General features: G+C 46.3%; 4 protein-coding genes across 7 annotated transcripts; 1 reads left to right on the top strand and 3 right to left on the bottom strand.

The window, feature by feature from the left end:
- Positions 1-70: 70 nt before the first annotated feature.
- On the bottom strand, positions 71-3263 carry LOC139606899 (C-type lectin domain family 10 member A-like). 2 transcript variants are annotated; one of them, XM_071459332.1, is made up of 8 exons: positions 3099-3263; positions 2885-2992; positions 2127-2216; positions 1908-1973; positions 1722-1814; positions 1408-1562; positions 1048-1157; positions 71-459 (listed from the first exon to the last, which is right to left on the bottom strand). In XM_071459332.1, the coding sequence occupies exons 1-8, from the start codon at positions 3154-3156 to the stop codon at positions 303-305; spliced, it is 837 nt and encodes a 278-aa protein (XP_071315433.1). In that variant the 5' UTR covers positions 3157-3263; the 3' UTR covers positions 71-302. The 2 variants fall into 2 exon arrangements, with proteins under 2 accessions (XP_071315433.1, XP_071315434.1); XM_071459333.1 differs by lacking the exon at positions 2127-2216 and having other exon boundaries at positions 3099-3261.
- A 169-nt stretch (positions 3264-3432) lies between these two features.
- LOC139606900 (C-type lectin domain family 10 member A-like) lies at positions 3433-9383 on the bottom strand. Its single transcript, XM_071459334.1, has 9 exons — positions 8497-9383; positions 7470-7547; positions 7254-7355; positions 6806-6904; positions 5942-6007; positions 4938-5030; positions 4685-4839; positions 4243-4352; positions 3433-3788 (listed from the first exon to the last, which is right to left on the bottom strand). The coding sequence occupies exons 2-9, from the start codon at positions 7522-7524 to the stop codon at positions 3632-3634; spliced, it is 837 nt and encodes a 278-aa protein (XP_071315435.1). The 5' UTR covers positions 7525-7547; positions 8497-9383; the 3' UTR covers positions 3433-3631.
- A 124-nt stretch (positions 9384-9507) lies between these two features.
- cyb5d1 (cytochrome b5 domain containing 1) lies at positions 9508-16198 on the bottom strand. 2 transcript variants are annotated; one of them, XM_071459343.1, is made up of 5 exons: positions 15984-16198; positions 13430-13646; positions 11123-11199; positions 10636-10854; positions 9508-9891 (listed from the first exon to the last, which is right to left on the bottom strand). In XM_071459343.1, exons 1-5 carry the CDS (start codon positions 16017-16019, stop codon positions 9661-9663), a joined length of 780 nt encoding a protein of 259 aa, XP_071315444.1. In that variant the 5' UTR covers positions 16020-16198; the 3' UTR covers positions 9508-9660. The 2 variants fall into 2 exon arrangements, with proteins under 2 accessions (XP_071315444.1, XP_071315445.1); XM_071459344.1 differs by lacking the exon at positions 15984-16198 and adding an exon at positions 15808-15925.
- Positions 16199-16333: 135 nt separating this feature from the next.
- plod3 (procollagen-lysine, 2-oxoglutarate 5-dioxygenase 3) lies at positions 16334-27608 on the top strand. 2 transcript variants are annotated; one of them, XM_071459287.1, is made up of 19 exons: positions 16334-16548; positions 18891-18982; positions 19310-19446; positions 20210-20373; positions 20517-20629; positions 20717-20780; positions 21150-21247; positions 21403-21498; positions 21586-21717; positions 21803-21924; positions 22487-22591; positions 23603-23728; positions 23873-24014; positions 24807-24920; positions 25007-25078; positions 25242-25346; positions 25459-25605; positions 25938-26063; positions 26185-27608. In XM_071459287.1, exons 1-19 carry the CDS (start codon positions 16464-16466, stop codon positions 26338-26340), a joined length of 2196 nt encoding a protein of 731 aa, XP_071315388.1. In that variant the 5' UTR covers positions 16334-16463; the 3' UTR covers positions 26341-27608. The 2 variants fall into 2 exon arrangements, with proteins under 2 accessions (XP_071315388.1, XP_071315387.1); XM_071459286.1 differs by having other exon boundaries at positions 21403-21504.
- Positions 27609-27642: the final 34 nt, after the last annotated feature.

Genomic DNA, 27642 nt, shown 5'->3' with positions numbered 1-27642 from the left:
GGGGGCCCCAAACATTTGCTTGGGTTGCCTCTCCTGGTGGTGCTTTTCGGCTCTTGAATGAATGTGACACTTTTTTACATCAGAAAAAACTTTATTTTCAAAGAAACAGGAATGAGTTTCCATTGACTGAGGCGGCCATGTTTATCATTGTTGTTTATTATTGTTTATTGTTGATTATCATGGTCGTCTGAGTCTGTGACAGCAGCTCCAGACACCAATGCTCAGAGCTGTTCAGGTGAATTTGAGGTGCTGAGGTTATAATATGAGGTGAGCAGTGAGTGGGCGGAGCCAGGGCGGTCCGTTCAGCTGTGCTGGCTGTGTCTCTGGCAGATGTAGCGCAGCCTGGTGGAGCAGTGCAGGTCGTTGAGGCGTCCGTCACTGTGAAGGTGAGCACAGTCCTCGTCTCCCTGACCGAGACCGTGACCAGTCCAACTGTCAGGCTGCCCGGGTTTCCACCGCCTGGAAACCACAGAAACAAAGATGAAACAAACACAAGGTGCACAGGTGTGTTTGCATGACACTATTTTATTAGTCCTTTAATTATTGGTATCTTTACTATCAACACATTCTTGGTATAATAAAGATACTAGCTTAAGCTGGTACGACTCTTCATTCTTAGGACATTTCCTGTAAGTTGGTTTTTATTGGGGCAAATTGTTCCAAAATATCCTGGTGAGACAAAAATGTGTCCATGTTGTAATAATTTTAAAACTTTATACAAATAATCCAAAAGATCCTCATTTTCCAGAAATATCTCCACTTTACAAAAATGTCCCCATGTTATTTGTACCCATGTTGCAAAACAAGTAGGCACACAGCCAGGAGCAGTAACCTCAGAAAGAAAAAACTCACAGGTGTCAAATAAAAACGTTCATGCAGGCTCAACTTTGGCAACAACACCTGACAGCGTCATCCTGCTGCACAGTCTCAATGAGACACAGCGCAGTATTTTTCAGACGGACTGTGCCCTGAGGGTTAAAGAGTAATCAAAAACAAACATCCACTGTTTCTTCAGAAAACAGCTGATGGCAGAGTGTAACAGCTCACCTGCGGTTCATAACGTACGGCGTCTGGTTGACCCACTCCCACTTCCCTGTCCGCTCATCGGTCAGACCCACCCAGTAGAAGGTTCCTGTGGCGTGATGGTTCACAAAGTCCTGGACCAGAGAGACAGAGACAGAGACAACTTCCCTAAATGTTCGTAAAGATGTCCCACAAGGATCAGTACGTGGTCCTCTGCTATTTCCTCTGTACATAAACACTGTTTCTCTTCAAGGCTGTAAAATAATCTGTCTTTTTATGCAGATGACACCATGTTTTATGTCAGACCAGGGCGTAATTTACCTTTAATGACCTCCCTTACAAATGTAAACCTTATCGTCTCTGAAAAGAGAGAGACTGTCTCACCCACTCCTCGTCAGTGTTGAGTATGACCAGGTGAGATTCATGTCCATTGCACCAGTCTCTGGCCTCATGCCAGGACAAAGATGTCCTGCTGAACAAGTAACAGGTGGTACCAGAAAGTTCCCAACCCAGAGGACAGCAGCCATCCACTGCTGAACCTGAGAGACAGACAGACAGACAGGCAGACAGACGGTGTCTAAGACGGGTCTACAATTCTATCAAAGAGACATCTGTGTCTCCTTTCACTTTGTAAGGACCAATATGACACTCAGACTTTTGAGTGAGGATTGGACTGAGCCGGTTCAGTGTGGTTGTACCGTTGTTGATGAGGCGTTCGAGGGAGCATTTGAGTGTAGCGACCGCCCTGCTGATGGAGTCCAGAGACGAGAGCTGCTTCAGTGCTTCTGAGACTGAACAAACACACACAGTCAGTGTAATACAGTTATTGTCATTATTATTAGCTGTAGCAGCAGCACGTTGAGAGTTGCTCTGATCTGTTACACCTGACGTCAGCTGGTCCTTGTTGTTCTCCACAGCAAACTTGAGCCGGTGGACGTCTTTAGCTGCATCTGGGACAGAGGAACGGCAGGTGACGCATCAATCAGATAAAAGATTTGAAGAAGAACCTGGAGGTCCATCATCATCATCATCATCATCATCATCATCATCATCATCTGTTACACCACGTCCACTGACTAAAAGAACAAAGACAGGTGTGTTACCTTTAGTGAGCTGCTGTGCAGAGCTCATTGATTCAGTCAGGTTGGAGACACTTTTCTCCACAGACCACAAGCGATTTGACGTCTTTGTGTCTGCACAGACACATAAATACACATGTTCATGCTATTTTACATGCACAGTAACTTTGTTTGGTTCTTAACCCTCAGTAGCAATATTTCACTCTTTTCCCATTGGTCCACTGTCTCTCACTGTTCACATGATGTTAAAACACAGAACTGCAGATCATGAAACATGAACTGCTGTTTACTCATCATGCCTGATGTTTATCCTGCAGCATGTGTGGTGGTAACGTCTCCTCTGAAAGCACCGCTGCATGCTAGAGCTACAGACATGCTAGCAGCTAGCTAGCTATGTCTGTGTGGCTGCTTTGTGCTAAATGCTAACACCAGCGCTCTAACATGATGTTTAGCAGGTGTTCTGTTTACCATGCTCACTATCTTTGTTTGCATGTTAGCATGCTGTCATTAGCTTATTAGCAGTGAACACAGCTGAGGCTGATGGGAATGTGGTTGGTTTGAGCATAAATCAAAGTATTAGACAAATTAACAAGGATCATCAAATTCAGTCTGAGTCATCATCTGGGGAACAAGAATAAGAGCTACTGAGGTTTTTAGTCTGGACCAAAGTGGTGGACTGACCGACACCTTCCACAGGGACCAGGAAACAGGACCAGACTTCCCAGGAAGTAACACAATGTGTGTGTGTGTGTGTGTGTGTGTGTGTGTGTGTGCGCACTCACTGCTCGCTCCCAGTGCTATGATCAGAACCAGGATAAATGTAGCCGTCAGAGCAGGAAACAACCAACGTCTGAACCTGGAGACACCTGAGAAATAGACAGGTCGAGGCTCTGACAGACAGACAGGTAGAGAGACAGACAGGTGGTCAGAGGGTGACTGCACAGTCTCCTCATACTTCAGCCACATGAACAGACAGACGGACGGACAGACAGGTACCTTTGCTCCAGAATGAGTTGCTGTCGTCTTCAGTGTTGTCATGGTATTCAGTCGTCATGACGATGTCTCCTCACCTGGTGCGTCTCCCTCTTCTTCACGATGAAGCCTGACAAACAGTCTGACTGTCCAAACACTGAGCCCAGGGTCATTGGCCACTGAGCACACTTTGAACTGGAAAACACTGTGTGTGTGTGTGTGTGTGTGTGTGTGTGTGTGTGTGTGTGTGTGTGTGTTTGTGTGTGAGAGTGTGTGAGTGTGTGAGTGTGTGTGGTGAATGTGACACTTTTTTCACATCAGAAAAAACTTTGTCAAAGAAAAAGGAATGAGTTTCCAGTGAGGTAAGGCAACCATGTTTATTATTGTTGATTATCACTGTTGTTTATTATTCTTGTTTATTATCATTGATTATCATGGTCGTCTGAGTCTGTGACAGCAGCTCCAGACACCAATGCTCAGAGCTGTTCAGGTGAATTTGAGGTGCTGAGGTTATAATATGAGGTGAGCAGTGAGTGGGCGGAGCCAGGGCGGTCCGTTCAGCTGTGCTGGCTGTGTCTCTGGCAGATGTAGCGCATCTGGGTGGAGCAGTGCAGGTCGTTGAGGCGTCCACTCCTGTGCAGGTGAGCACAGTCTTCGTCGCCATGACCGAGGCCATGACCGGTCCAGCTGTCAGGCTGCCCGGGCACCCAGCGCCTGGATACCACACAACACACACACACAACGCACACACAACACACACACCACTGTTATAAAGCTGCATATCGTACCTGTGTTATCATGTTATCAAACTGCAGATAGTGCTCACACTAAGAAATATTCTGAAATATCTGAGATATATTTGTGAAAAATAATTGCTGCTGTTCTTTGGTATCATAGGTTTGGTCATATATTTGTGTATTGTATAAATGCATGTACAGCTCTGAGCACTATCTTTTTCATTCACTTCGTTTCTTTGAATGTTTTTTCTTACAAAAAGGAAAAATCAGTAAAACATAATCACAGAAAATTAAAAAACAAAGAAATACAAACCCTCACATCATCCACAGTCTATTGTTTACTATGATTAAACCCAAATGTAGTGGAATTATTTGTCGTTATAATGAGTGGTTAAATACCAACATTTGAAATGGTCACACAGAAGGTGTACCTGCGCTCGATGGTGTACGGAGTCTGGTTCACCCACTCCCACTTCCCAGTTCTCATATCACTCAGACCGACCCAGAATAAATCAGGAACTGTATGACGGGTCACAAAGTCCTGGACAGACAGAGACAGTCACATAACAGTGCCGTGTTTTCTGCGAAACAGCAGTGGAACATGACAAAGTACATTTATGAGATTTTCAGAAAAAGTCGCAGCATCACTGAAGTTTTATCCTTTGGGAATCATGGATGTTTGAGCAAAAATTCATGGCAACACTTGAGACGTTCATCAATTTCTTTTTTCAACCCAACAATATAATATCTATTTCTATGCAGATGAAACCTTGTTTTATAAAATTAGCTCCACTACAAACCAGGTCTTCACCAGGTTGCAGTCTAACTCTTCTGTCTGTACAACCAGACAGACAGAAAGACAGGCTGTCTTACCCACTCCTCATCAGTCTTGAGTATGACCAGGTGAGACTCGTGTTTCTCACACCAGTCTTTTGACTGGTTCCAGGACAAAGATGAACTGCTGAAGAAATAACAGCCAGAGCCAAACAGATTCCAACCCAGAGGACAACACCTGTCCACCACTGAACCTGAGAGACAGACAGGTACACAGACAGGTACACAGGTGTGAGTGTCCATCTGTCTTTAAATATACTTTAATGATGTGACTTAGTGGGCGTGGACGTACTGTTGTTGATGATGTGTTCGAGGGAACATCTGAGCATAGCGACGCTCTTGCTGAGAGAGTCCACCACCGACAGCTGCTTCAACGCCTCCGACACTGACACACAAACACACACAAACAGTACATACAGTACATACACACACTGTCATCACAACAGGTCACAGTTTACAGCACAGTGTGACATTTGCAGTATAATTTAGTTGTAGTAGCTCTTGCTGGTACTTTAAATGTAGTTACAGTGGAAGAAAATGAGACTGGGGAAGAAGAGAGAAACAACTGGACATTTTAGAAGAAAGGAGAAATACATGATATTCCACATATTTTTTTTATAAATACTGGTACCTATAGGAACAGCAATGTAGTTTCACTTATGAACAAACATTATTTTGGTTTGAGAAAATACAACATTAAAGAGGGGAGCTCAGTTAGAGCTGCTCTACAAAGATTTATTATCTTCTGTTTCACTGTATGATTTTAAATGAAGACAAGTGAAGAAAGGGGTTGTCATCAGGCAGGTTGGTTCAGTGCTGTAGCACTTCATAACAGGGACAGTGGAGTAGAAAACAAACACACCTGTGCTAGGAAAAACTGACATTATATATTCCTGTAATAATATAACATACAGATGTAGGTGGTTAAATTTATATGTTTAACGCGGGAAACAAGTCATTATTGTTTTAATTATTTCAATCACAAGGTAAACATGTGGTATATAGCTTTTTAGTTACACTTCAGTTGTCAGTCCTCTGCCCTGTCAGTACCCAGTAGTTATGGAAGAGTACCCTTTATTTCTTCTGTCCCCTAAGATGTCCAATTGTTTCTCCCTTTCCCCCGTTGATTTGTGATTAGTTTTCTTTCTCTGTATCAACATTTATGAACCAGTCAGTTACCAGTTTTACTGGTAACAAAATGACACTATTAGAAAGTGTTACCCGTAGTTATTGTTATTATCGGTATGAGGGGTACATTGAGTGGTACTTCTACCACTGTTCAGCAGTGAGACAGACCTGAGGTCAGCTGGTTCTTGTTGCTCTCCACAGCAAACTGCAGTCGGTGAACTTCTTTAGCTGTTTCTGGAACAGACGACAAGAAACTGAAGTATTTAGCATGTTAGCATGTTGCTGTTGTTACCAGTGTGGTAGTCAAGTCAGTAAACCTTGAGTCTGAATGGAATCTCAAGTCCCCTGTGTTCAAGTCTGAGTCAAGCCCAAGTTATTAAAGAGGAGTCCTAGTCGAGTCCTCCATTAACCCTGTAATGCCTGACCCCAGAAATAATGGACAGAAAATTCTGATTTCTTGAATCTGGAACCTTTATTTGGCCCTTTCACAAAATTTGAAAAAGAATTACAAAAAATTATGTGCATATAGGTTTTTCCAAATTTTATACACAATTTTACTACATACTAAAATGCAAAATATTATGTAATTATAACTTGCTTCAACAGATTAAGTGTTCATGTTAGAATATTATTAAAAATTTCAAAGAAAATGTCACTGGAAAATCGTAAAAATCACAATTTTCTTTACCTTGATCCCATGAGTTGGGAACTATCTGAAGGTGGCCAACTTGGATTGTCCCATGTGCTGTGTTTGAATTGTTGTAGTGATAAAGGTATCCACCAGGGGTTGGAAGACAAGTATCAGATTGGATACAAGAGGGTTTTGAGTGAAGTTTTTACCATAAGGTGATGCAATAGATCTCAGAAATGCTTGTATCAAATTTGATGCATTTGGCATTATAGGGTTAAGTGAGTACCGTGAACTGGCACAAATGGGCTTCCATACATGAGCCATAAACCATCGCTCAAACTGCTGGCTATAACATCTGATCAGGACACTTGTGTGTGTGTGTGTGTGTGTGTGTGTGTTACCTTGAGCCTGCTGCAGTGAGGCGTTCAGTGATTGGATGACGTTGCTCAGGTTGGAAACACTGTGCTCCACAGACCAGAGACGATTTGACGTCTTCATGTCTGCTCAGACACAAACATCAGTAACCACAGGCTCATTTACCAAAGTGTGTAACAGCTATCTACTGTAAGTTGTAAAACCTAAAACCAAAAAATAAAATCATAGTCAAATAAAATCAGATTGTAAAAAGTGACTGACAAATAAGATAAAAAGCCAGCTAGTCGGGGGCAGTCAGGTCATAGGTCTTCATGTCTGTTTTGTTTTTCCTGCAAACTTTACCTGCTATTTTTTATTTATACATTTAATTAGTATGGCAGTATATTAGTACAGTGTGTGTGTGTATTTAATGTGTATACACATATATGTCTGACAAAAGCAAGTATATGTATGTATGTGTGTGTATGCACTCACTGCTAGCTCCAAGTGCTATGATCAAAACCAGGATGACTACAGCCGTTACAGCAGGAAACAACCAACGTCTAAACCTGGAGACACCTGAGAGAGCAGGAGGTCCTGACAGACAGGTAGAGAGGCTGTTCATCACTTCATCACACAGACTTAACAAACATTGGTGTAAGAGATGTCACAGTAAAATAATGTTCACATGTCAAGCTCACAGACAGATACCTTTGATCCAGAGGGCACTGCCGTCATGTTCCCTCTCATAAGGGTAGTCTGCCATGATGACGATGTCTCTGTCTGTTCCTTTAAGATGACGACAGGGAGTCTGACAGTCTGCCTCAACAGCCACTAAACTAAGAATTATCTTAACTCGAGGTCAGAGGTGTGGTTTAAAAACCACCAAAAACTGACAACTGCCACATCCTCTTGACAAAGGGATTCACAGTTTCTTCAAAGTAAAAGCACCAAGAGCTAATCTGTAGGGTCTGATCTTCACAACGGTCCTTTAAATAATAAATATATTTAAATAAACCAAGCATGTCTGTAGCCATGTTAGCAGCCATGTGAGGCTAACATTAGCGTCCATGTTGTCATCTGTTTTGGGAGGGGCTTGGGGGTGGGGTACATGTTTACAAAGCTGGACCCTACAGGACTGAGTTACACTACATGTGGTTAAATAAGCACACATAAACCTAAAATAACTGGAGTGATATATAATATTGACCTGAGTTCTCTGCACTGTAAAAATGATTGTTAATATTGTTCCAAGTGAAGTTCATGTTCTTCTTGTTCCCATTACAGCTGTTCACACAGTCATCTGTTTAACACGTTAACTTTTAAAAACTAACTGACAGAATGATGATTAGCAGTAGATACGTATAAATATAGACTCAGTTTCTTAGGAACACCCAGATAAAACTAATCCAGCAGTCTTCATTAAATCCTGCCTCAGGAAGGTTGTAATGTTGAGTTGTGTTGACTTGTTGATTGAACTCTGGTCGTTTTGGAGGATGTAGTTTATGTTGCTGTTGAACTGTATTGTCTGATACAGACAGGTTTTTCTCTTATCTAGAGATCACTTATTTTGTCTTGATGAAGCTGATTCTTCATAATAAACAGTAAAATAATTAAAATGCTTGGATTAAACGATGGAACCAAACGTCTGTTAAATCTGCCTGTACGGAGCTGAAGCATCCACCTGTTTAAACACTGACAACAAGTCAAAGACAGAAAAAGAGAAACGTTTCCTCACTTGTGAAAGTCTCTGCAGAAACCGTCGAGGAGGAGAGAAGAAGAACCAGCGGGTCGTTTTCTGACAACACTTCTCCAGAAACAACAAGCTCTCTGCTTTATTTTAGTTCTTCTCCTTCGCTCTGCCCATCACTCAACCAGCTCTATAAAAATGTCCAGTCATCACTTCCAACAGGCTTCTGGACCCAGTTCAACATTTCATAACTTTTCTCAGATGTTAACGTCTTAGCTGGAAGATTTGTCAAAAAACTTCTCTTTTATTCTTCCCTTTCTTTTTGACACATTGTTCCGGAGGGAAACTGATCCTCAGTTTTCACTTCCTCAAATGAACACATGTGAACCGTCTTTGGTTTAGATCAAACTCCACAAACACCTTTCACACAAAGTGACCTTTGGCTTATCACAGTGAAAAATGGTAAATAAACTGCTTATGTGGCAATTTTCTAGTCTTGTTGACCCCAAGTGCTTAACAACGTTCACTCATTACGAGCTGATGGAGCAGACATCAGACGTTGTTCTCGCAATATGGGCTTCAGTATCTTCATGGACACTTTGACAGGAGGAGTGGGGATCGAACCGCCGACCTGCTGAGAAGTGGACGACCCGCTCAACCTCCTGAGCCACAGCCGCCCCAGTGAGAGAAACACTGAAAGGAGTTTTCAGCAGTTTTAAAATCTTTAAAAGTCATTTTGTTTTAAAACCATCAAATCAAAAAATCAAAAACAACTTTTCAACAAAATGATTTGTAGGTCCACTTAAAATACCTTCACGGCCCACCAGTGGACCCCGGCCCACAGGTTGGGAACCACTGGTCTACAATAACTTATGAGTTATGTTTTCATTATCAGGCCGACGCTCTCCTGCCTTATTCCTTCATTCTCTTCCTGTCGAACACTATCATCAGTTAGTGCAGGTTTAAGATTCAGATAAAACTGGATGGGAATGAGGTCGTCTTTCCAGATCAAAATCAGACCTTCATCCATATTTTCAAAATGAATCCACCACAAATCAATAATCAGACATTTCTCATTAACATTTAATGAGCTGGTTATAATCCTCACATGTGGCTGAACAGCTGCAGAAGAATTCACAGTGAAGCAGCGACTCTCAGCTCCACAGTGTCCTCAGTGACCTCCAGGCTGGGCCCTGATGATGATGTCAGAGGTCATCCCTCGGTGAGGTCGTCGTTGAAGTGGAGGAGGATCGCGGGGGTGAAGAGGTCTCGGTCCAGTCGCAGATGTTCGAGCTCGTGGTCGTCGTCGGGGACGTTGTTCTCGCTGAGCGTCTTGCTCATGTCCAGACAGGCTCCGGCGTGTTTCCAGGTGTAGCTGCAGGCGTGAGAGTTGTAGCGCAGGTAACGCTGGAGGATCTCAGTCAGAGTCTCCTCTGAGCACACCTGAGGAGCAGCACAACAGAATCAGGTCTCTGGTCACTACGGACCACATTTCCAGAGTACTCAGATCCTTTACTGTAGTTAAAGTTCTGATATCTGTCTGTGTTTAGCCAGGCCGAAACTCTCTGACCCTGGAAACAGCCACCCCCCTTTAAAGCTCCATCCAGTCTGAAGGTAGATGTCCATGTGTTTGTGATTATAAAGCAGGTCTAGGTTCTATATTAATACTGTGAAAGTATCAAAGCCTCAGTCCACAGAGAAATGCACACAGCCTGTATTCAGACACTGAGCCTTAAAACCAGCCGTCAGGACTTCTGGAACTTTGTGATGTCACAACAAAGCAGGCACTGCCCTCAGCCATGCCCCAAAGCCCCGCCCACCTGGACCCACCATCAACTTGCAGGATTTGGTTTCTCTGAGTGTTTACCTGAAATCTGCTATATTTTTATGGGGTCACTCAGAAAACAGTCAGCCAATCAGAAGAGAGGCTCAGATCCTCTCTTCTGATTGGCTGACTGACCTGTTGTTACTAGAGCTCCAGAGAGAAGCCTGAGAGAGGAGATGTAAAACTACACTGAGATGGTTTTTGTTCTTAAACCACAGATATATCTTCTGATGGAGATCAACACTTCAGATGAAACATGGAGAAGATAAAATATGGAGCTTTAAAAAGACGAAGCACCATTTTCCATTTTAAATGTTCAGTTGACTCAGTTACCCAGAGTGCACCTGGTGTAAACAGTTCACCTGTAGTCGCTGCTCCTGCGATGTCAGCGTGTTGATGACCCGTATCCACCTGGTTTTAGCCGACAGCAGTCCCACCTCGTAGCGTTGATCCCTCCACCAGGGCTGACCGATGTCGCTGGCCCAGTCGGAGCGAGGGCCAGCAGGGGGGGTGTGTACAAAGCGCCCCCTGGGGGTGTAGTACCTCAGACAGTTAGTCAGTGGGTCCACATACTTCAGGACCTGAGGACAGAGGACAGGTACATGCAGGTAAATCCAGCAGAAAGTAACCAAATACGTTTACTCAGGTACTGTGTGTAAGTAGTTTCAGTACCTCAGTATATCCATTTTCTGCTACTGTGTACTTGTATTTCGCTGCCTTTGTTCTGTTACATTGTACTGCACCACATGTATCTGACATATAAAGATTTTACATTAAAATACACGATCCACATTCTTGTGTGTGGATCAGGAGCAGATCTGAGAGCAGCTGATCCGTGTCCTCACTCACGTCTTTGGTTTCAGGGTCGAACCAGCAGCTGATGTCCTGTCCTGCACACTCCATGATGGGCAACAGCAGAGCGTCACCTGCAGGGACGCAGAAACACCTGAACCATGACGCTGCACACTGTTACTACAGTGGTACCACAGTGCTACTACAGTGTTAGTACAGTGGTGCTACAGTGGTGCCACAGTGGTACTACAGTGGTACTACAGTGTTAGTACAGTGCTGCTACAGTGCTACTACACTGTTACTACAGTGGTACCACAGTGGTACTACAGTGTTACTACAGTGGTGCTACAGTGGTGCCACAGTGGTACTACAGTGGTGCTACAGTGGTACCACAGTGTTACTACAGTGGTACTACAGTAGTACTACAGTGTTACTACAGTGGTGCTACAGTGGTACCACAGTGTTACTACAGTGGTACCACAGTGCTACTACAGTGTTACTACAGTGGTGCTACAGTGGTGCCACAGTGGTACTACAGTGTTAGTACAGTGCTACTACAGTGGTGCTACAGTGTTACTACAGTGGTACTACAGTGGTACTACAGTGGTACTACAGTGTTACCACAGTGGTACCACAGTGGTAGTACAGTGGTACTACAGTGTTAGTACAGTGCTACTACAGTGGTGCTACAGTGGTGCTACAGTGTTACTACAGTGGTGCTACAGTGGTACCACAGTGTTACTACAGTGGTACCACAGTGGTACTACAGTGTTAGTACAGTGCTACTACAGTGCTACTACAGTGTTACTACAGTGGTGCTACAGTGGTACCACAGTGTTACTACAGTGGTACCACAGTGGTACTACAGTGTTAGTACAGTGCTACTACAGTGCTACTACAGTGTTACTACAGTGGTGCTACAGTGGTACCACAGTGTTACTACAGTGGTACCACAGTGGTACTACAGTGGTACCACAGTGGTACTACAGTGTTAGTACAGTGCTACTACAGTGCTACTACAGTGTTACTACAGTGGTACCACAGTGGTACTACAGTGTTAGTACAGTGCTACTACAGTGCTACTACAGTGTTACTACAGTGGTACCACAGTGTTACTACAGTGGTACCACAGTGGTACTACAGTGTTAGTACAGTGCTACTACAGTGCTACTACAGTGGTACCACAGTGGTACTACAGTGGTGCCACAGTGTTACTACAGTGGTACTACAGTGTTACTACAGTGGTACTACAGTAGTACTACAGTGGTACTCCAGTGTTACTCCAGTGTTACTCCAGTGGTACTCCAGTGTTACTCCAGTGGTACTCCAGTATTACTCCAGTGTTACTACAGTGTTACTACAGTGTTACTACAGTAGTACTACAGTGGTACTCCAGTGTTACTACAGTGGTACTACAGTGTTACTCCAGTGTTACTACAGTGTTACTACAGTGGTACCACAGTGGTACTACAGTGGTACCACAGTGCTACTACAGTGTTACTCCAGTGTTACTCCAGTGGTACTCCAGTGGTACCACAGTGTTACTACAGTGTTACTCCAGTGGTACTACAGTGGTACTACAGTAGTACCACAGTGTTACTACAGTGGTACCACAGTGTTACCACAGTGGTACTCCAGTGTTACTACAGTGGTGCCACAGTGTTACTCCAGTGGTACTACAGTGTTACTCCAGTGTTACTCCAGTGGTACTACAGTGGTACCACAGTGTTACTCCAGTGCTACTACAGTGCTACTACAGTGTTACTCCAGTGTTACTACAGTGTTACTCCAGTGTTACTCCAGTGTTACTACAGTGCTACTACAGTGTTACTACAGTGGTGCCACAGTGTTACTCCAGTGGTACTACAGTGGTACCACAGTGTTACCACAGTGGTACTACAGTGTTACCACAGTGGTACTCCAGTGTTACTCCAGTGGTACCACAGTGTTACTACAGTGGTACTACAGTGTTACTACAGTGGTACTACAGTGTTACTACAGTGGTACTCCCAGTACCACAGGATAATTATTAGTGACGTGTGTGTGGAGGAGTATCAGTGACCACGTTGTTCACACTGACGGATCCACTCAGTTCCTACTGAACACCTCAGACTGTTCTGACTGATCCATCCGGTATCTGACCAGTGTAAAGAGGCTCAGGTGAATTTCCTACATCATTTCCTCCACCTGCTGCAGGTGGGGCTGGGTTTAACTACTTTATACAGTTGTGCACTTTAAGGTGTAAAAGGTGACGTATTTGAAATCAAGGTGCAGCAGCAAGAAAGAGTATGAAAGGAAATATTGAAAGTCAGGTAAATAACTTCTGAAGCTCAGTCGCTGTCCTGCAGGTGAGGTCAGGCTCACCTTGGTACCGGCTCATCAGGGGGGTCAGGTCGCACACTTTGCCCAGAAACGACACCCACAGGTCGGCAGCGGTGTTGTGAGCGGCCACCTCGGCGGGAGTGAAGAACCTCGGTGCGTCCATCCCGGTCACCAGCGCGGCCTCACCGGGTGCGTCAGTCCCGGTGTGTCGGTGCAGTGTTGTCCCGTTACCACAGCAACAAGACGAGAGGGCGGGGCGCTGACGTCAAAATAAACGCACACATGAATAAACGTTAATTTCGGAAATGAATTTATAATTTTAACAAATGATTGAAGAGAATTTAAAGACCTCAAGACTTATTTTATATTGATTTGTGATCATTTTAATGAGAAAATGTTTAATTTATAAATGAACAATTATTTACTATTTTTCGGTATTACTGTACATATATATTACAGTATTTTCAATTAATATTATTACTGCATTTTTGAAAATACTTGATAATAATCAGCTTTTGTTTTGTTGTCTTTATTTATGTATTATTTATTAAATAAATTCGTTTTCCATATTGTCCTGTTTAGTTATTTCACACTGTTAAACACCACAGTTTTGTAGAGTGTGGAGTGCAGGTCAGAGGCAGCAGGAGTCAGAGTCACATCTCAGTGTCTGCCCGCTTCCTGCCTGATGGAGGCTGAGGCTGGAAACAAGCAGCAGATCTGGAGACCTGGACACCAGCAGCTGCCACAGTGAAAACCTCACATTCTCTCTTTCCCTCGTGTTTAGGTCAGAAATCTGCAGCCTGTCGGACACTGAGGGCAGGACCCGGCTCCACACTGTTCTGGGTTCTTCTGTTTCACCAGAGCCTTTCTGGAGCCGATCACATGGTGTGGCCTGCTTCTACTTCTACTACCCCCCAGCTTCACTTACCCCCCCAGCTTCACTTACCCCCCCAGCTTCAGTTACTACCCCCCAGCTTCACTTACTACCCCAGCTTCAGTTACTACCCCCCAGCTTCACTTACCCCCCCAGCTTCAGTTACTACCCCAGCTTCACTTACTACCCCCCAGCTTCACTTACTACCCCCAGCTTCACTTACTACCCCCCAGCTTCAGTTACTACCCCCCAGCTTCACTTACTACCCCCCAGCTTCAGTTACTACCCCCAGCTTCACTTACTACCCCAGCTTCAGTTACTACCCCCCAGCTTCAGTTACTACCCCCAGCTTCAGTTACTACCCCCCAGCTTCACTTACTACCCCCCAGCTTCACTTACCCCCCCAGCTTCAGTTACTACCCCCCAGCTTCAGTTACTACCCCCCAGCTTCACTTACTACCCCCCAGCTTCACTTACCCCCCCAGCTTCAGTTACTACCCCCCAGCTTCACTTACTACCCCCCAGCTTCAGTTACTACCCCCCAGCTTCACTTACCCCCCCAGCTTCACTTACTACCCCCAGCTTCAGTTACTACCCCCAGCTTCAGTTACTACCCCCCAGCTTCACTTACTACCCCCCAGCTTCAGTTACTACCCCCAGCTTCAGTTACTACCCCCCAGCTTCACTTACCCCCCCAGCTTCACTTACTACCCCCCAGCTTCACTTACCCCCCCAGCTTCAGTTACTACCCCCCAGCTTCACTTACTACCCCCCAGCTTCAGTTACTACCCCCCAGCTTCACTTACTACCCCCCAGCTTCAGTTACTACCCCCAGCTTCACTTACTACCCCAGCTTCAGTTACTACCCCCCAGCTTCAGTTACTACCCCCAGCTTCAGTTACTACCCCAGCTTCAGTTACTACCCCCCAGCTTCACTTACTACCCCCCAGCTTCACTTACCCCCCCAGCTTCAGTTACTACCCCCCAGCTTCAGTTACTACCCCCCAGCTTCACTTACTACCCCCCAGCTTCACTTACCCCCCCAGCTTCAGTTACTACCCCCCAGCTTCACTTACTACCCCCCAGCTTCAGTTACTACCCCCCAGCTTCACTTACCCCCCCAGCTTCACTTACTACCCCCAGCTTCAGTTACTACCCCCAGCTTCAGTTACTACCCCCCAGCTTCACTTACTACCCCCCAGCTTCAGTTACTACCCCCAGCTTCAGTTACTACCCCCCAGCTTCACTTACTACCCCAGCTTCAGTTACTACCCCCCAGCTTCACTTACCCCCTCAGCTTCACTTACTACCCCCCAGCTTCAGTTACTACCCCCCAGCTTCAGTTACTACCCCCAGCTTCACTTACTACCCCCCAGCTTCAGTTACTACCCCCAGCTTCACTTACTACCCCCAGCTTCACTTACCCCCCCAGCTTCACTTACCCCCCCAGCTTCAGTTACCCCCCAGGTGTGGGGACTGTGTATAAAAGATTGTAAACCTGAGAGTGAAGAGTTTTACCCCCCCCCCCCCCCCCCCGTGTCCTTACTGTGTGCTGTTGTGCAGCTCTGTGTGGTGGTGTAACACTGGGCCCTGTACACCTGTGGTCTCAGTGCCCCACCCAGGTAAACACATGTATGTCAGTGCCCCCCCCCAGTGTGGAAGCTGCTGAGGACCCTTCAGGATCAACACGTGTTTTCGTGGCTTCAGTGTGAACTCAGGTACCTGGGGCCCCGGCCCGGAGCCCCTCCTCCTCCTCATGTATCGATCGATTGGATTGGATCGATCCGTGTCTGTACCTTCTCTGTGTCTCTCCCCCCTCTCTCTCTTAAACGTATCACACGTGGCAAAGATTCACTTTCTCCGCTTTTCACGAACTTTCTGCCACGAAAAAAAATCACAGCCCCGTTTCCATCTGTCCTCCTCTGATTGGCCGGTTAGGAGCCCCTCCTGTGCGCTGATTGCGTTGCGCTCCCGTCGATCAAGCCTGTAGCGCCTCTGATTGGCTGACGGTCGACAACAGGGCGGGCTCGTATCGTTCCGCTCTCTGTTGACATCTGTGTGAACGGGAACCCGGAGTATCGCGAGATTTGGAGGCGGTCAGGCGTTCGGGGTCTGATGGAGTGAGGCCGACAGAGGAGAGGAAGAGGAGCAAAGTGACGGTCACAGTCGGAGCACCGCCGCCAGCGCCTGTAAAACGCCGCCATGTCTGCCCCTCGGCTTCTCTGCCTGCTGGCTCTCGCCTTCCTCCAGAGCTCCGTGTCGGCTGAGCAGCGGAGGCTCTCTCCAGGTAAGGCCGCTCCGGAGGGTCCCCAGCCCGGCCAGGCGGAGCCCGCGTCCCGGCGGAGCTGCCCGGCTCCGGGAGTTTTAGCTAACTGCTGCTAATTACAGTTTTATTACTGGATTCAACCGCAGGTCATGACCGGAAACACGTTAAAACTGCGCGTTTGTGAAGTTTTCACTCGTAGAAAGAACAACTTCTCAACTTTTCGTAGCCCGGAGGCTAATGAGCCAGAATTCAGGTCTACAGAAGTGAAACGATCGGTCGATTAATCGAACGACATGAGATTAATCAGGGACAGAAAACCAAACAAGCCGAACTTTTCTTTTACGTGAAGTTTTTCTGTCGGACAAAAGAAGCCACTTGGAGACTATTTTACAGCCTGATTGTATTAGATGACGTTAATGGAGAAAATAATTGACAGATTAATCGATTGATTGGTTGATTACACATCTGAGAAGCTGGAAGTCGATTGTCAGAAAAACAGATTTTGATAACTGGTTGTGGTTTTATTCATCTTTCACGGACAGATGGTGAAACAACGTCAAAGCTCAGATTTCCTGCTCTTCTTTGTCAGTTGACCTCAAACCAAACATCTGGAGACGCCTCCTGTGACGCTGTGAACTCATCATTTATTTGACACTAAACATTAATGTTGAAGTGCATCAACAGTTCACTCTAAAATGAGGCCGATCATTGGCCGAGTGTCTGGTTGAGTGTGTCCCGGTCACATCTGGCTGAACCTGATCCCGTCAGTACCAGGACTGGATCAGACCTGGTCCACCACCGGTCCACCAGCAGTGCTCTCAGTCTGAGGGAACTTTCCAGACTCCTGGTCCCAGACCTTCAAATCACCGCCCACATCTCTGGTGTTCTTCCAGTGGAGTGAAAATAGACATTAAACCAAAACCTGATGATATTTATTTTATTCTTTGATTCATTTCACTACGTCTTTTATTCTGGTTTGTTTTTGAACTTTGATCAAACAGCAGAAACATCTGCAGACGTCACGTCTGACTGTAAAGTTTCTGCTGTTTCACAGAAACAATGTGAAAAGAGGTGAAGTTTAAAACAGGAGCCTGAACAGATTAGAGCAGAATTAAAGAGCCTGTTGTGAAGCTGCAGGTTGATCCGAGTCGTTTCCTCTCAGTACAACACTGTATTTCTACTGCGTCATGGTGGAGTCTCTGAGCACAGCTGTGTGTGTGTGTGTGTGTGTGTGTGTGTTTAAACAGCTGTCTGTGTGTGTGTGTGCGTTGTCGGGGGTTTGTTGTCCAACACTTGAGCAGCACATTAGTGAACAGAAGCCCCAAATAGTTTTTAGTAAATGGACAAAATACAGAGAGTCTGAGTCATGGTTTGGCTCGGCCTGAAGTGTGTGTGTGTGTGTGTGTGGGGGGGGGGGTGTCAGACAGATGTTGATATGAAACATCTGCTTCCTGTTTGTTGTTATTTTCTCTGTCTTGCTCATAAATATATCATTTTACTCCCCAGTGTCTCTGTAATGTCACATGGTCACAGTTTGAACTAAATTCAGTCGAGTGTTTGATAAATCGATGAGTCGAGGACAGAAAATCCCTCGGCAGCTGTTTTTCTCATTGATTCTTTCCGTCATTTCTGAGGGATTTCTGTTTTTCTTTGTTCCATTTCGTTCTGGACGTTTGGAGACGCCACGTCCGGCTCTGTGAATCCTTCATGAATCCTTAAACTGATGAGATGATAACTCCTGCGTGTCGTGGCTGATCCCTCCTCTCATTGGTTGACGTCGGCAGAAAGTGAACGATTGCTCTGACACTGAATCTATCATTGGTCCCAGAGACTGAGCTTTAAACACAGGTTAATGGAGGACTGAAGGAAACCTGCAGAGACGCAGGACAAGGAGGCTTTTGTCACCAAACACTCTCCTTCCTCCCCCTCCTCCCCTCCCCCCTCCTGCTCCTCACCTCTGTGACCTTCCCAGAGGTGTTTCTGAGGAATTTCACTCTCTCCAAATTCCTCGAAAGCCTGGAGGCAGGAGGAGGAGGAGGAGACTGACAGACTGGTTCCCTTCTTCAAACACAGCACCTGGTGGTGTTCTGCAGGATTTCACCTGGTGAACACCTGAGTGTGACCTGTTTAGTCCTGTCAGACATCTGGTCTTGATCCAACACAAAGGTTTTGTTTTTGTGGACGAACATGATGTAAAGACATGAAAATAATCATCAGCTGTTTGTCAGAATAAATTCACAGGAACAAACAAAATGTTTCAACTTGGTTTTGGAAAAATCAAAGTAAAAGAGTCACATGTTGAAGTGTTCATCTGTCATGTGATTGATTGATAAATGATGATGTCATCACTGATCTGTTTGTAGAAAATCTGCTGGTGATCACCGCGGCAACAGAGGAGACAGACGGCTTCAACCGCTTCATGAGGACAATCAGAGAGTTCAACTACACTGTGAAGGTAACACAGACACACACACACACACACACACACATCAGGGTCTGAGTGAATGGTAACTGGGCTGATGGGAAATGTAGTCTTGAGGTTCCAGAGTGAATGACAACAGTGAGGCAGGTAGATGAACACCTGGAGTCCCGACAGGTGCTGTGACCTGCAGCTCACCTGGTCACCTGACAGCTGACACACAGGTGTAGAGTCAGAGAAACGACCAGCTGCTGTTTGTCCTCAGTTCAGCTCAGAATCAGTCTCATGTGTTGTGTTAGTTTGTCAACATCACTGTTTGTGTCTGTGCGTCGTAAAAGTTGTTGTGTGTGTGTGTGTGTGCAGGTGCTGGGTCTGGGGGAGGAGTGGAAGGGCGGTGATGTGGCTCGGACGGTGGGTGGAGGTCAGAAGGTGAGATGGTTGAAGAAGGAGCTGCTCAAACACTCGGACAAGAAGGACATGGTCATCATGTTCGTGGACAGGTAACAGCCACCTGTGTGTGTGTGTGTGTGTGTGTGTGTGTGTGTGTGTGTGTGTGTGTGTGTGTGTGTGTGTGTGTGTGTGTGTGTGTGTGTGTGTGTGTGTGTGTGTGTGTGTGTGTGTGTGTTAAGAGTTTCAGTTAATAATGGAACAAGAGAAATCGCTGGTCCAGCGGCAGATGAACCAGCTGCTGATCTGATGAATCCTTTTTTACAATAGTGTCAAACAATCTGAAGGTTTGATGCTTCTGAGTCTCTCCTGATGACGTCTCCTTGGTCTGTGGGGAATTCTAACAGTCTCATGAAATGATCCATGAAACAAATGATCTGAGGATCAGTCAGTGATGAACACAGTTCTTCTCTGACCTGGACAGAATAAAGGAAAACGTGGATGGTGGTGCTGATGGAGCGGGTGAGCTGTGTGATGGTGGTGGAGGAGCAGCAGCTGTGTACAGCAGCGAGTGTGATGGGTTCTGCACCGTTGATCCTGTGGATCAGAGCTTGAGTCTGTAGGTCGTCAGACACACTCAGTGAACCAGCCTGAAGATGTGAGGCTTCATGTCGGCTCATCAGCGTCACCTCTGAGTTTCTTCAGACTCGAGGATGAACTGAGTACTCTTCAGTGGTCAAAGGTCAAAGGTCATTGATGAAGCGTTGACACGAGTCTGGATCCTGTAAACTGCAGCTTGACGTGCTTCTTGTCGTCTCGCATGTGACCCATCAAAACCCCTGTGACCTCTGACCCCTCACCTCCCTCTCTGTGCAGTTATGATGTGATCTTTGCGTCGGGTCCTGAGGAGCTGCTGTCCAGGTTTTCTCATCTGGGTCACAGGGTGGTCTTCTCAGCTGAGGGGTTCTGCTGGCCCGACCAGAGGCTGGCCTCCAAGTACCCAGTGGTGCATACTGGGAAACGCTACCTCAACTCAGGAGGTAAGAAACAACCCCCCCACCCACCCACCCACCCACCCCCACCCCCACCCCCACCCCCACCCCCACCAACGAGCACTGTCCGAACGCTGCAGCAGTTTGGATCAGTGTGAATGTGAAGGTTCAGAACGTGTGTTTGTGCTCAGGCTTCATCGGCTTCGCTCCAGATCTCAGCTCCATCGTCCAGCAGTGGAAATACAAGGACAACGACGACGACCAGCTTTTCTACACCAGGATCTACCTGGACAAGACACAGAGGGTACACACACACACACACACACACACACACAGTCTCAGACGGGTTGAGGTCATGTTGTGGATGATGGGATGTGATTTGTTTCCTCAGACCAAGTTCAACTTGACCCTGGATCATCGGTCCAGGATCTTCCAGAATCTGAACGGAGCTGTTGGTGAGACACACACACTCTCACACACACACACACACACACACACACTGTACAGAGAGGAAACCTGAATCAGACCTGTATTTGCTGTGACCCCCTTTGGCTTTAAACCAGCTCCAGTTCTCGTCGTACACCTGCTTCAGGTCTTCAGGGTCTTGTCAGGAAGGTTGTTCCAGGATCTTGGAGAACCTCATGACTGACTCCAGGATGGTGAGATCAGGTCTCTGTGGGGTCCAGACTCCAGGTTCTCCTGGTCTCTGGAGACGGTTCTTGTGACTCTGTTTGGTCTGGTCCTGCTGCAGGATGACTCTGGACCAATCAGATCAGGTCACGTGTCTCTGTTACGTGACTGAACTCAGTGTCTCTGTCTGTCAGACGAAGTCGTCTTGAAGTTTGAGAGGGCGAAGGTCAGAGTGAGGAACGTCGCCTACGACACGCTTCCTGTTGTTATCCATGGCAACGGACCAACCAAGGTAAGCGGTCAACCACAGCCTCCCAGCAGCACCCTGTGACAGGAACCCGCCGACAGAATGCCGGGTGTTTGTTCACATTATGACCTGCTGAAGTTCTGACCTTATGACATTCTGATGTTCTGACGTTCTGATGTTCTGATGTTCTGTCTCTGCAGCTGCAGCTCAATTACCTGGGTAACTACGTCCCCACAGCCTGGACCTATGAGAATGGATGTGGGATCTGCGACGACGACCTGCTGTTCTTCAGCGATGTACCTGTAAACACTCTCACCTGATGAGGTCATGAGTCCTGTCTGACTCTTCACCATCTCACCGCGATGTTTCCTCTGTGTTCGCAGGACAAGGAGATGCCTCTGGTTTACGTAGCGGTGTTCATCGAACACGCCACTCCCTTCATGGAGGAGTTCCTGGACCGACTGACCACGCTCAACTACCCCATGACGAGGATCCGCCTCTTCATCCACAACAACGTACGACACAAAGACACAACCACAGACACAGAACGAACACCTCCTCTGACGTGTTCTGATCCGTTCTCATTTACCTCTGGTCCAGGTCGTGTACCACGAACGTCACATCCAGAGGTTCTGGGAGCATCACCGGTCTCTGTTCCCTGACGCCGTGCTGGTCGGCCCAGAGGAGAATCTGCAGGAGGCCAAGGCCAGAGCCATGGCTGTGTGAGTGGAGAACCACCAGAACCTCTGAAGGCTTTACACGACAACACAAACAGATCAACAGTCTGAACATTAAGACTTTGGAGAACATCAGTTTCATTAATAATTCTTGGGTTTATTATCTGTAGAAATAGTGGTTAGTTTCTGCTCCATCTTCAGGTGTAGTGAGTCTGGTCACTGGAGATGAATCAGTAGCCTCCAAGGTGACGTCTTGTTCTGACCGACCAACAGTCCAAACCACAGAGCTTCAGTTTCTATCCACATATGACCCAACAGTCATCTGCATAACTTGGCAGTGAGCTCAGTCCGAACCATTCAGAGATGAAGTGAGGCAGGACAAAGTAATTAGACTGTTGCTAACTGTGGTTCAAAACTATCAGACATCAAAGTGTCAGGTTGCTCAGCTGTTTGTCCTTTTTCCAGCTTTACAACAGGATCCTTTGTGGGTCACAGTAACACAACACCTGAGGTGTTTCACTGTCTCCAGCTGTAGCTTCAGATCCTGATGAAAACTGAAGAACCTTTAACACAGAGCAGGTCATAATGAATGTGTGTCTGTGTGCAGCGAAGCATGTAAGAAGGATCCAGAGTGTGATTATTACTTCAGCATCGACTCTGAAGTGGCCTTGACGAACCCGGACACACTGAGGATACTAATAGAGGAAAACAAGTACGTATTCTCCTGTGTACTCAACAAAAAATTACTCATATTTTACTTGTGTGATTATTTGATAGGGACATTGCAGGTTAATGAACATCAGTATCAGATACATGTTGTAAACCTGCCAGGTTGTAGCAAAGATGCTAATTTACATCCATATATACCCTGTGATGTTCAGTGTTATCCTCACATCCCCCCATACCTGTTAGACTGCCACCTATTTGTGTTGAACATGCAAATGGTTGGTTATTATCAGAAAATGTGAGGTTGTATTGACCTTCACAGTGTTTACATGAGCGATTACAGAGTCTCCTCCAGCAGATTTATGGAAAATGATGCAAAAGTTTGTTGCAAACATTAGAAGGAAAAACTTATAGATTTGGCCCCATGGCCACTCCACCACCACCTACACCCTAACAAGTCCACACTAGTACCCTTCAATACACCCTACACCCTAACAAATCCACACTAGTACCCTTCAGTATACTTCACTAGTTCCCTACAACATCCTGCTGCTGTTTTGCCTGAAGGTGGAGCGAGCCGGCCCAGAACTTCTGCTCTGGATGATGATATTAACATTTCACCTGTGCATGAAAAGTTTGTTCATTAAATGTTCCTGGTTTTATTGTTTTAACCGTCACAGGACCAGCTCAGTGAAGCTACAGTCAAACCAGACTGTTTGAATAGTTTCGCTCAATTAGTAGAACTGAGTGTTGTTTTTCACCTCAGTTCTCTCTCTCTCTCTCTGTCTCTGTCTCTCTCTCTCTGTCTCTCTCTCGCTGTATGTCTGTCTCTGTCTCTCTCTCTGTCTCTGTCTCTGTCTCTGTCTCTCTCTCTCTCTCTCTGTCTCTGTCTCTCTCTCTCTCTCTCTGTCTCTGTCTCTGTCTCTCTCTCTCTCTCTCTCTCTCTGTCTCTCTGTCTGTCTCTCTGTCTCTCTCTCTCTGTCTGTCTCTGTCTCTTTCTCTCTGTCTGTCTCTCTCTGTCTCTGTCTCTCTCTCTCTCTCTCTTTCTCTCTCTCAGGTCTGTCATAGCTCCCATGTTGTCCAAACACGGGAAGCTGTGGAGTAACTTCTGGGGCGCTCTGAGTCCTGAAGGATACTACTCCAGATCTGAAGACTACATCGAGATCGTCCAGGGAAAGAGGATGTGAGTGTACACACACACACACAGACACACACACAGACACACACAGACACATCCCACAGCTCTGGAACAAACAGGGACATGCTGGAACTAAACTACTCTGTACTCTGGCAACTTGACTGTGTGTGTGTGTGTGTGTGTGTGTAGCGGCCTGTGGAACGTGCCGTACATCACTCAGGCCTACCTGATCAAAGGCAGCGTGCTGCGGTCCAAACTGTCCCAGGTGAGCCTGTACGTGGACGAGGGGATGGACCCTGACATGGTGTTCTGCAGGAGCATCAGAGACCAGGTAACACACCCTGAACACCTGCTCACATCTAGTGTCCGAACAATTACAGTTTCATTCAGGTTTCCTATGAAGTGGGTTCTTGTCAGTAATAATGATGTCATATCAGCCTCTTAAAATTCAGAGCAAACAGATAAATTAAATAAATGACACCTCCATGAAACAGGAACGGGAGAAATGTGGAGGTCGTTATAAAAACCCTGTATAAGTCATGTGTTGAGGCTTAATTATCAGACAGTTAAGAACTGCAGCAGGACGACAGTGTAACCCAGGATCTAGACAGGACCTGGTCTGTGATAGACGTGGACATTCAGCAGGACTAAGACAAAAGCCTCCACAGGGTGGAGACGGAGTGATACAGTGATGGTGTCTGAACATCATGATACACTGCAGACAGGAGCTGACCACAGCCGACCACAGCCAATCACAGTCAATCACAGCTGACCACAGCTGCTGTTAATGACACAGTTTGACTACATGTGAAGTACAGGCTTTAAGACGCACCTTTCAGTTTCCCAGGTCTTATTGTTTCAGAATCAGGCCTGTATGTTGACGTGTTTACATCTGTCAGGTTAATAAAACGTTTTTCACACAGAATAACAGTGTGACCTTCTTACACATTTATCCTTTCAGTGATGAGCCCTGATTGTTGGTGTCATTTAAAAGTACTTCTGCTTCCTGACACTGAAAGATGAAAAGACAACAGGAGAAACAGAACCAGTTCCTTAGCTCATCCTGAACATCTCCACTGATTTAGCCCGGGAAGTCTAACTGGTTCAAACTGTGTGTCCACAGGGCATCTTCATGTTCGTGTCTAACCGCGACGAGTTTGGTCGTCTGGTGGCGTCGACCAACTTCAACACGTCCAGGCTGCACCCAGACATGTGGCAGATCTTCGACAACCCTGTGGTCAGACGAGGCACACGAGAACATTTCTAACATGAGCAGGTGATGCAGTGAACCGGAGCACAGGCTGAGTGTGTCTGTCTTTGCAGGACTGGAAGGAGAAGTACGTCCATGAGAACTACTCCAAGATCTTTGAGGATGAGAAGAGCTTCGTGGAGCAGGTGACACAACACAAAACATTATGATGATAAATGAATGAGTGAAGATGTTGATGAGTCAGACTGGTGTCCAGGTCTGTCTCCCTCTGTCAGATCCATGGATCCAGATCAGTCTAACAGTCACAGCTAACACCTGCAGCTCAGTAATCATCTGTGTGTCTCTCAGCCCTGTCCAGATGTTTACTGGTTTCCAGCTTTCTCAGACAAGATGTGTGATCAGCTGGTGGAGACCATGGAGGACCACGGCCAGTGGTCTGGAGGATCACACAAGGTAACCTGCTCACCTGTCCATCTGACCGACTGTGAAGAAACACACAAACTTGAGCTTTGAAAGTTGTCTTTGTCTTTCGTGTGTGTGTGTGTGTGTGTGTGTGTGTTTTCAGGATGAGCGTCTGGCTGGTGGTTATGAAAACGTCCCGACTGTGGATATCCACATGAACCAGATCGGCTTTGAGAAGGAGTGGCTCAAATTCCTCAAAGAGTACATCGTCCCCGTCACCGAAAAACTCTACCCCGGATATTACCCCAAGGTACCGTCAGATACTACCCCGGGGTCCAGATACTACTCCAGGGTCCAGATACGACCCCGGGGTCCAGATACTACTGCAGGGTCCAGATACTACCCCGGGGTCCAGATACTACTGCAGGGCCCAGACCAGACTCCACCCACAGGGCACAGTCTGCTCTGAGATACACGTTCTCTTTCACTTGAATGGGAAAGTGGTCTCAGACTTTTCGGCCCCTCTGTGTGCTCACAAAACACCAAAATTCAAACATGAAGTCATTGTGTTAAATTCAGGTGTGATTCTGTGCAGCACCTGTCCTGCACTGTGTGAGACATCATTAGTTTTTGTGTGTCCAGGCTCAGGCCATTATGAACTTTGTGGTGCGTTACCGTCCTGACGAGCAGCCATTTCTGCGGCCACATCACGACTCCTCCACCTTCACCATCAACATCGCCCTGAACAGGAAGGGCGTCGACTACGAGGTGACCACACAAACACACTTCTGATCTGATAAGTTTCAGGAGAACTGACACACACACACACCTGCTGAGCTGAACAGCCAGAAACACAGTGTTTACCTGTCTGTGTGTGTACCTGTGTCAGGGTGGAGGCTGCAGGTTCCTGCGCTACGACTGTAAGGTGGAGTCTCCCAGGAAGGGCTGGTCCTTCATGCACCCTGGCCGGCTGACCCACTACCACGAGGGTCTGCCCACCACCACAGGGACCAGATACATCATGGTGTCCTTCGTTGACCCCTGAACCCTGTGTGTGTGTGTGTGTGTGTGTGTGTGTGTGTGTGTGTGTGTGTGTGTGTGTGTGTGTGTGAGAACATCACTCCACCTCATCATCACAGATAAGACAGACCGGATGGAGGAATAGACGTGATGTCCTTGAATGCATCGTCTCAGTTATAGTTTTTCCTTGTTTGGTTTCTGATTGGATGATCCACCTCCCCTGACGCACCTTTACCTGCCACTCATTATAACGAGCTGTGATCATGTACCAGGTGGAACAGGTGTGACTCTGATAGAGGATCCTGAACGCGTCCTTGTTGACATTTCACAATAAGAGTCCCTTTATTCAGCCTTTATTTCCATTCATAACTCCAGAAAGCAAACGAGCAAAGACGTAAAAACATGAGAGACTGGAGGCATCGTTTACACCTATTTCCAAATAAGAGTCTCTCGTAAGTGGTCACCGTGCTGCCTAACTTTATAACACTACCTGAATCTATGCAGAACACACTGCACGTGTGTGTGTTGTTGTGTTAGTCAGATCCTGCAGGGGGCGCTCTCTTCCTGGTCACCACTGTAACTGTAATCCTCAGCGCCCTCTACAGGATCAAGTCATCTGTAACTTCTTCTCCAAAGTTCCCGACCAGCTCGAGCTAAAAATCAACCGCACAGCCTGTCTGGGTGTTGCTGGGGTTACCGTGGCAACCATAGATCATAACAGCAGTCATCAGCTGTTTTTGGCCAATCAGATGGCTCGGATCGACTTTGATTCCCACAAACCGTGAGAAAAATAAAAGACAGAAAACAGAGGAGTTTTCAGACAGACTTGGACGAGCGTGAACATGGTGGAAGAAGAGAAAATCTTCTGGGGAGTTTGGTAAAAGTCTGAAAACTGAGTGTTACGGAGGTGAAACTCCACTTTAAGATATTTGTTACTGGGTAAACACTAAAGGTCCTTTATAATTTCATGTTTTATTCCTCATTGTGTAGTTTTTAAAAACTCATTTTGCTGATTTCATTAGATCTCGTTCTTCTCCCTCCAGTAGTTGAGTGTTTTCTGTGGTTGGTGTGAAACGTCGTCTCCTCTCAGTCTTTGTCTCTTTATTTAAAAAAGAAAAAGTTTTGATGGTTTTGAGTCAGCTGGAGGGACGAGGTTTCCACCCGACGCTGCCTTTAGTCTTCTCTCCACGTGTGCCTGTCGATACGAGGAATCAACTCTCTGGCTTTGTACAAACTGCATTAAATTATTTGTTAATGACTGAGTGAATAAAGTTTTGAGATTTTAATAAATCATTTTACTGTGAGTGGGGTGCGTTTGTTTCGTGCG

Source organism: Trachinotus anak, unplaced genomic scaffold (genome assembly GCF_046630095.1).
Source record: "Trachinotus anak isolate AG129_WGS33_773 ecotype Australia unplaced genomic scaffold, CSIRO_AGI_Tana_v1 ptg000023l, whole genome shotgun sequence".
In the NCBI taxonomy this organism is placed as follows: Eukaryota; Metazoa; Chordata; class Actinopteri; order Carangiformes; family Carangidae; genus Trachinotus; species Trachinotus anak.
The sequence above is the reverse complement of the archived record's forward strand: the minus strand, read 5'-3'. Positions and strand labels throughout refer to the sequence as shown.

What these genes read in the sequence shown, in the direction of transcription:
- plod3 (XM_071459286.1), top strand. Translation starts at nt 16,464, where the DNA reads ATGTCTGCCCCTCGGCTTCTCTGCCTGCTGGCTCTCGCCTTCCTCCAG. An exon ending in GCAGCGGAGGCTCTCTCCAG is followed by an intron (nt 16,549 to 18,890) that starts GTAAGGCCGCTC and finishes ATCTGTTTGTAG; the next exon opens with AAAATCTGCTGGTGATCACC. An exon ending in GCCTCTTCATCCACAACAAC is followed by an intron (nt 21,718 to 21,802) that starts GTACGACACAAA and finishes CCTCTGGTCCAG; the next exon opens with GTCGTGTACCACGAACGTCA.
- cyb5d1 (XM_071459343.1), bottom strand. Translation starts at nt 16,019, where the DNA reads ATGAGGAGGAGGAGGGGCTCCGGGCCGGGGCCCCAG. An exon ending in GCTCCGGGCCGGGGCCCCAG is followed by an intron (nt 13,647 to 15,983) that starts GTACCTGAGTTC and finishes TTTTGACGTCAG; the next exon opens with CGCCCCGCCCTCTCGTCTTG. An exon ending in CCTGATGAGCCGGTACCAAG is followed by an intron (nt 11,200 to 13,429) that starts GTGAGCCTGACC and finishes GCGTCCCTGCAG; the next exon opens with GTGACGCTCTGCTGTTGCCC.
- LOC139606899 (XM_071459332.1), bottom strand. Translation starts at nt 3,156, where the DNA reads ATGACGACTGAATACCATGACAACACTGAAGACGACAGCAACTCATTC. An exon ending in TGCACAGCAGCTCACTAAAG is followed by an intron (nt 1,974 to 2,126) that starts GTAACACACCTG and finishes CCTCTGTCCCAG; the next exon opens with ATGCAGCTAAAGACGTCCAC. An exon ending in CAAGGACCAGCTGACGTCAG is followed by an intron (nt 1,815 to 1,907) that starts GTGTAACAGATC and finishes GTGTTTGTTCAG; the next exon opens with TCTCAGAAGCACTGAAGCAG.
- LOC139606900 (XM_071459334.1), bottom strand. Translation starts at nt 7,524, where the DNA reads ATGGCAGACTACCCTTATGAGAGGGAACATGACGGCAGTGCCCTCTGG. An exon ending in CATAGCACTTGGAGCTAGCA is followed by an intron (nt 6,905 to 7,253) that starts GTGAGTGCATAC and finishes GTGTCTGAGCAG; the next exon opens with ACATGAAGACGTCAAATCGT. An exon ending in CCGTACACCATCGAGCGCAG is followed by an intron (nt 3,789 to 4,242) that starts GTACACCTTCTG and finishes TGTGGTATCCAG; the next exon opens with GCGCTGGGTGCCCGGGCAGC.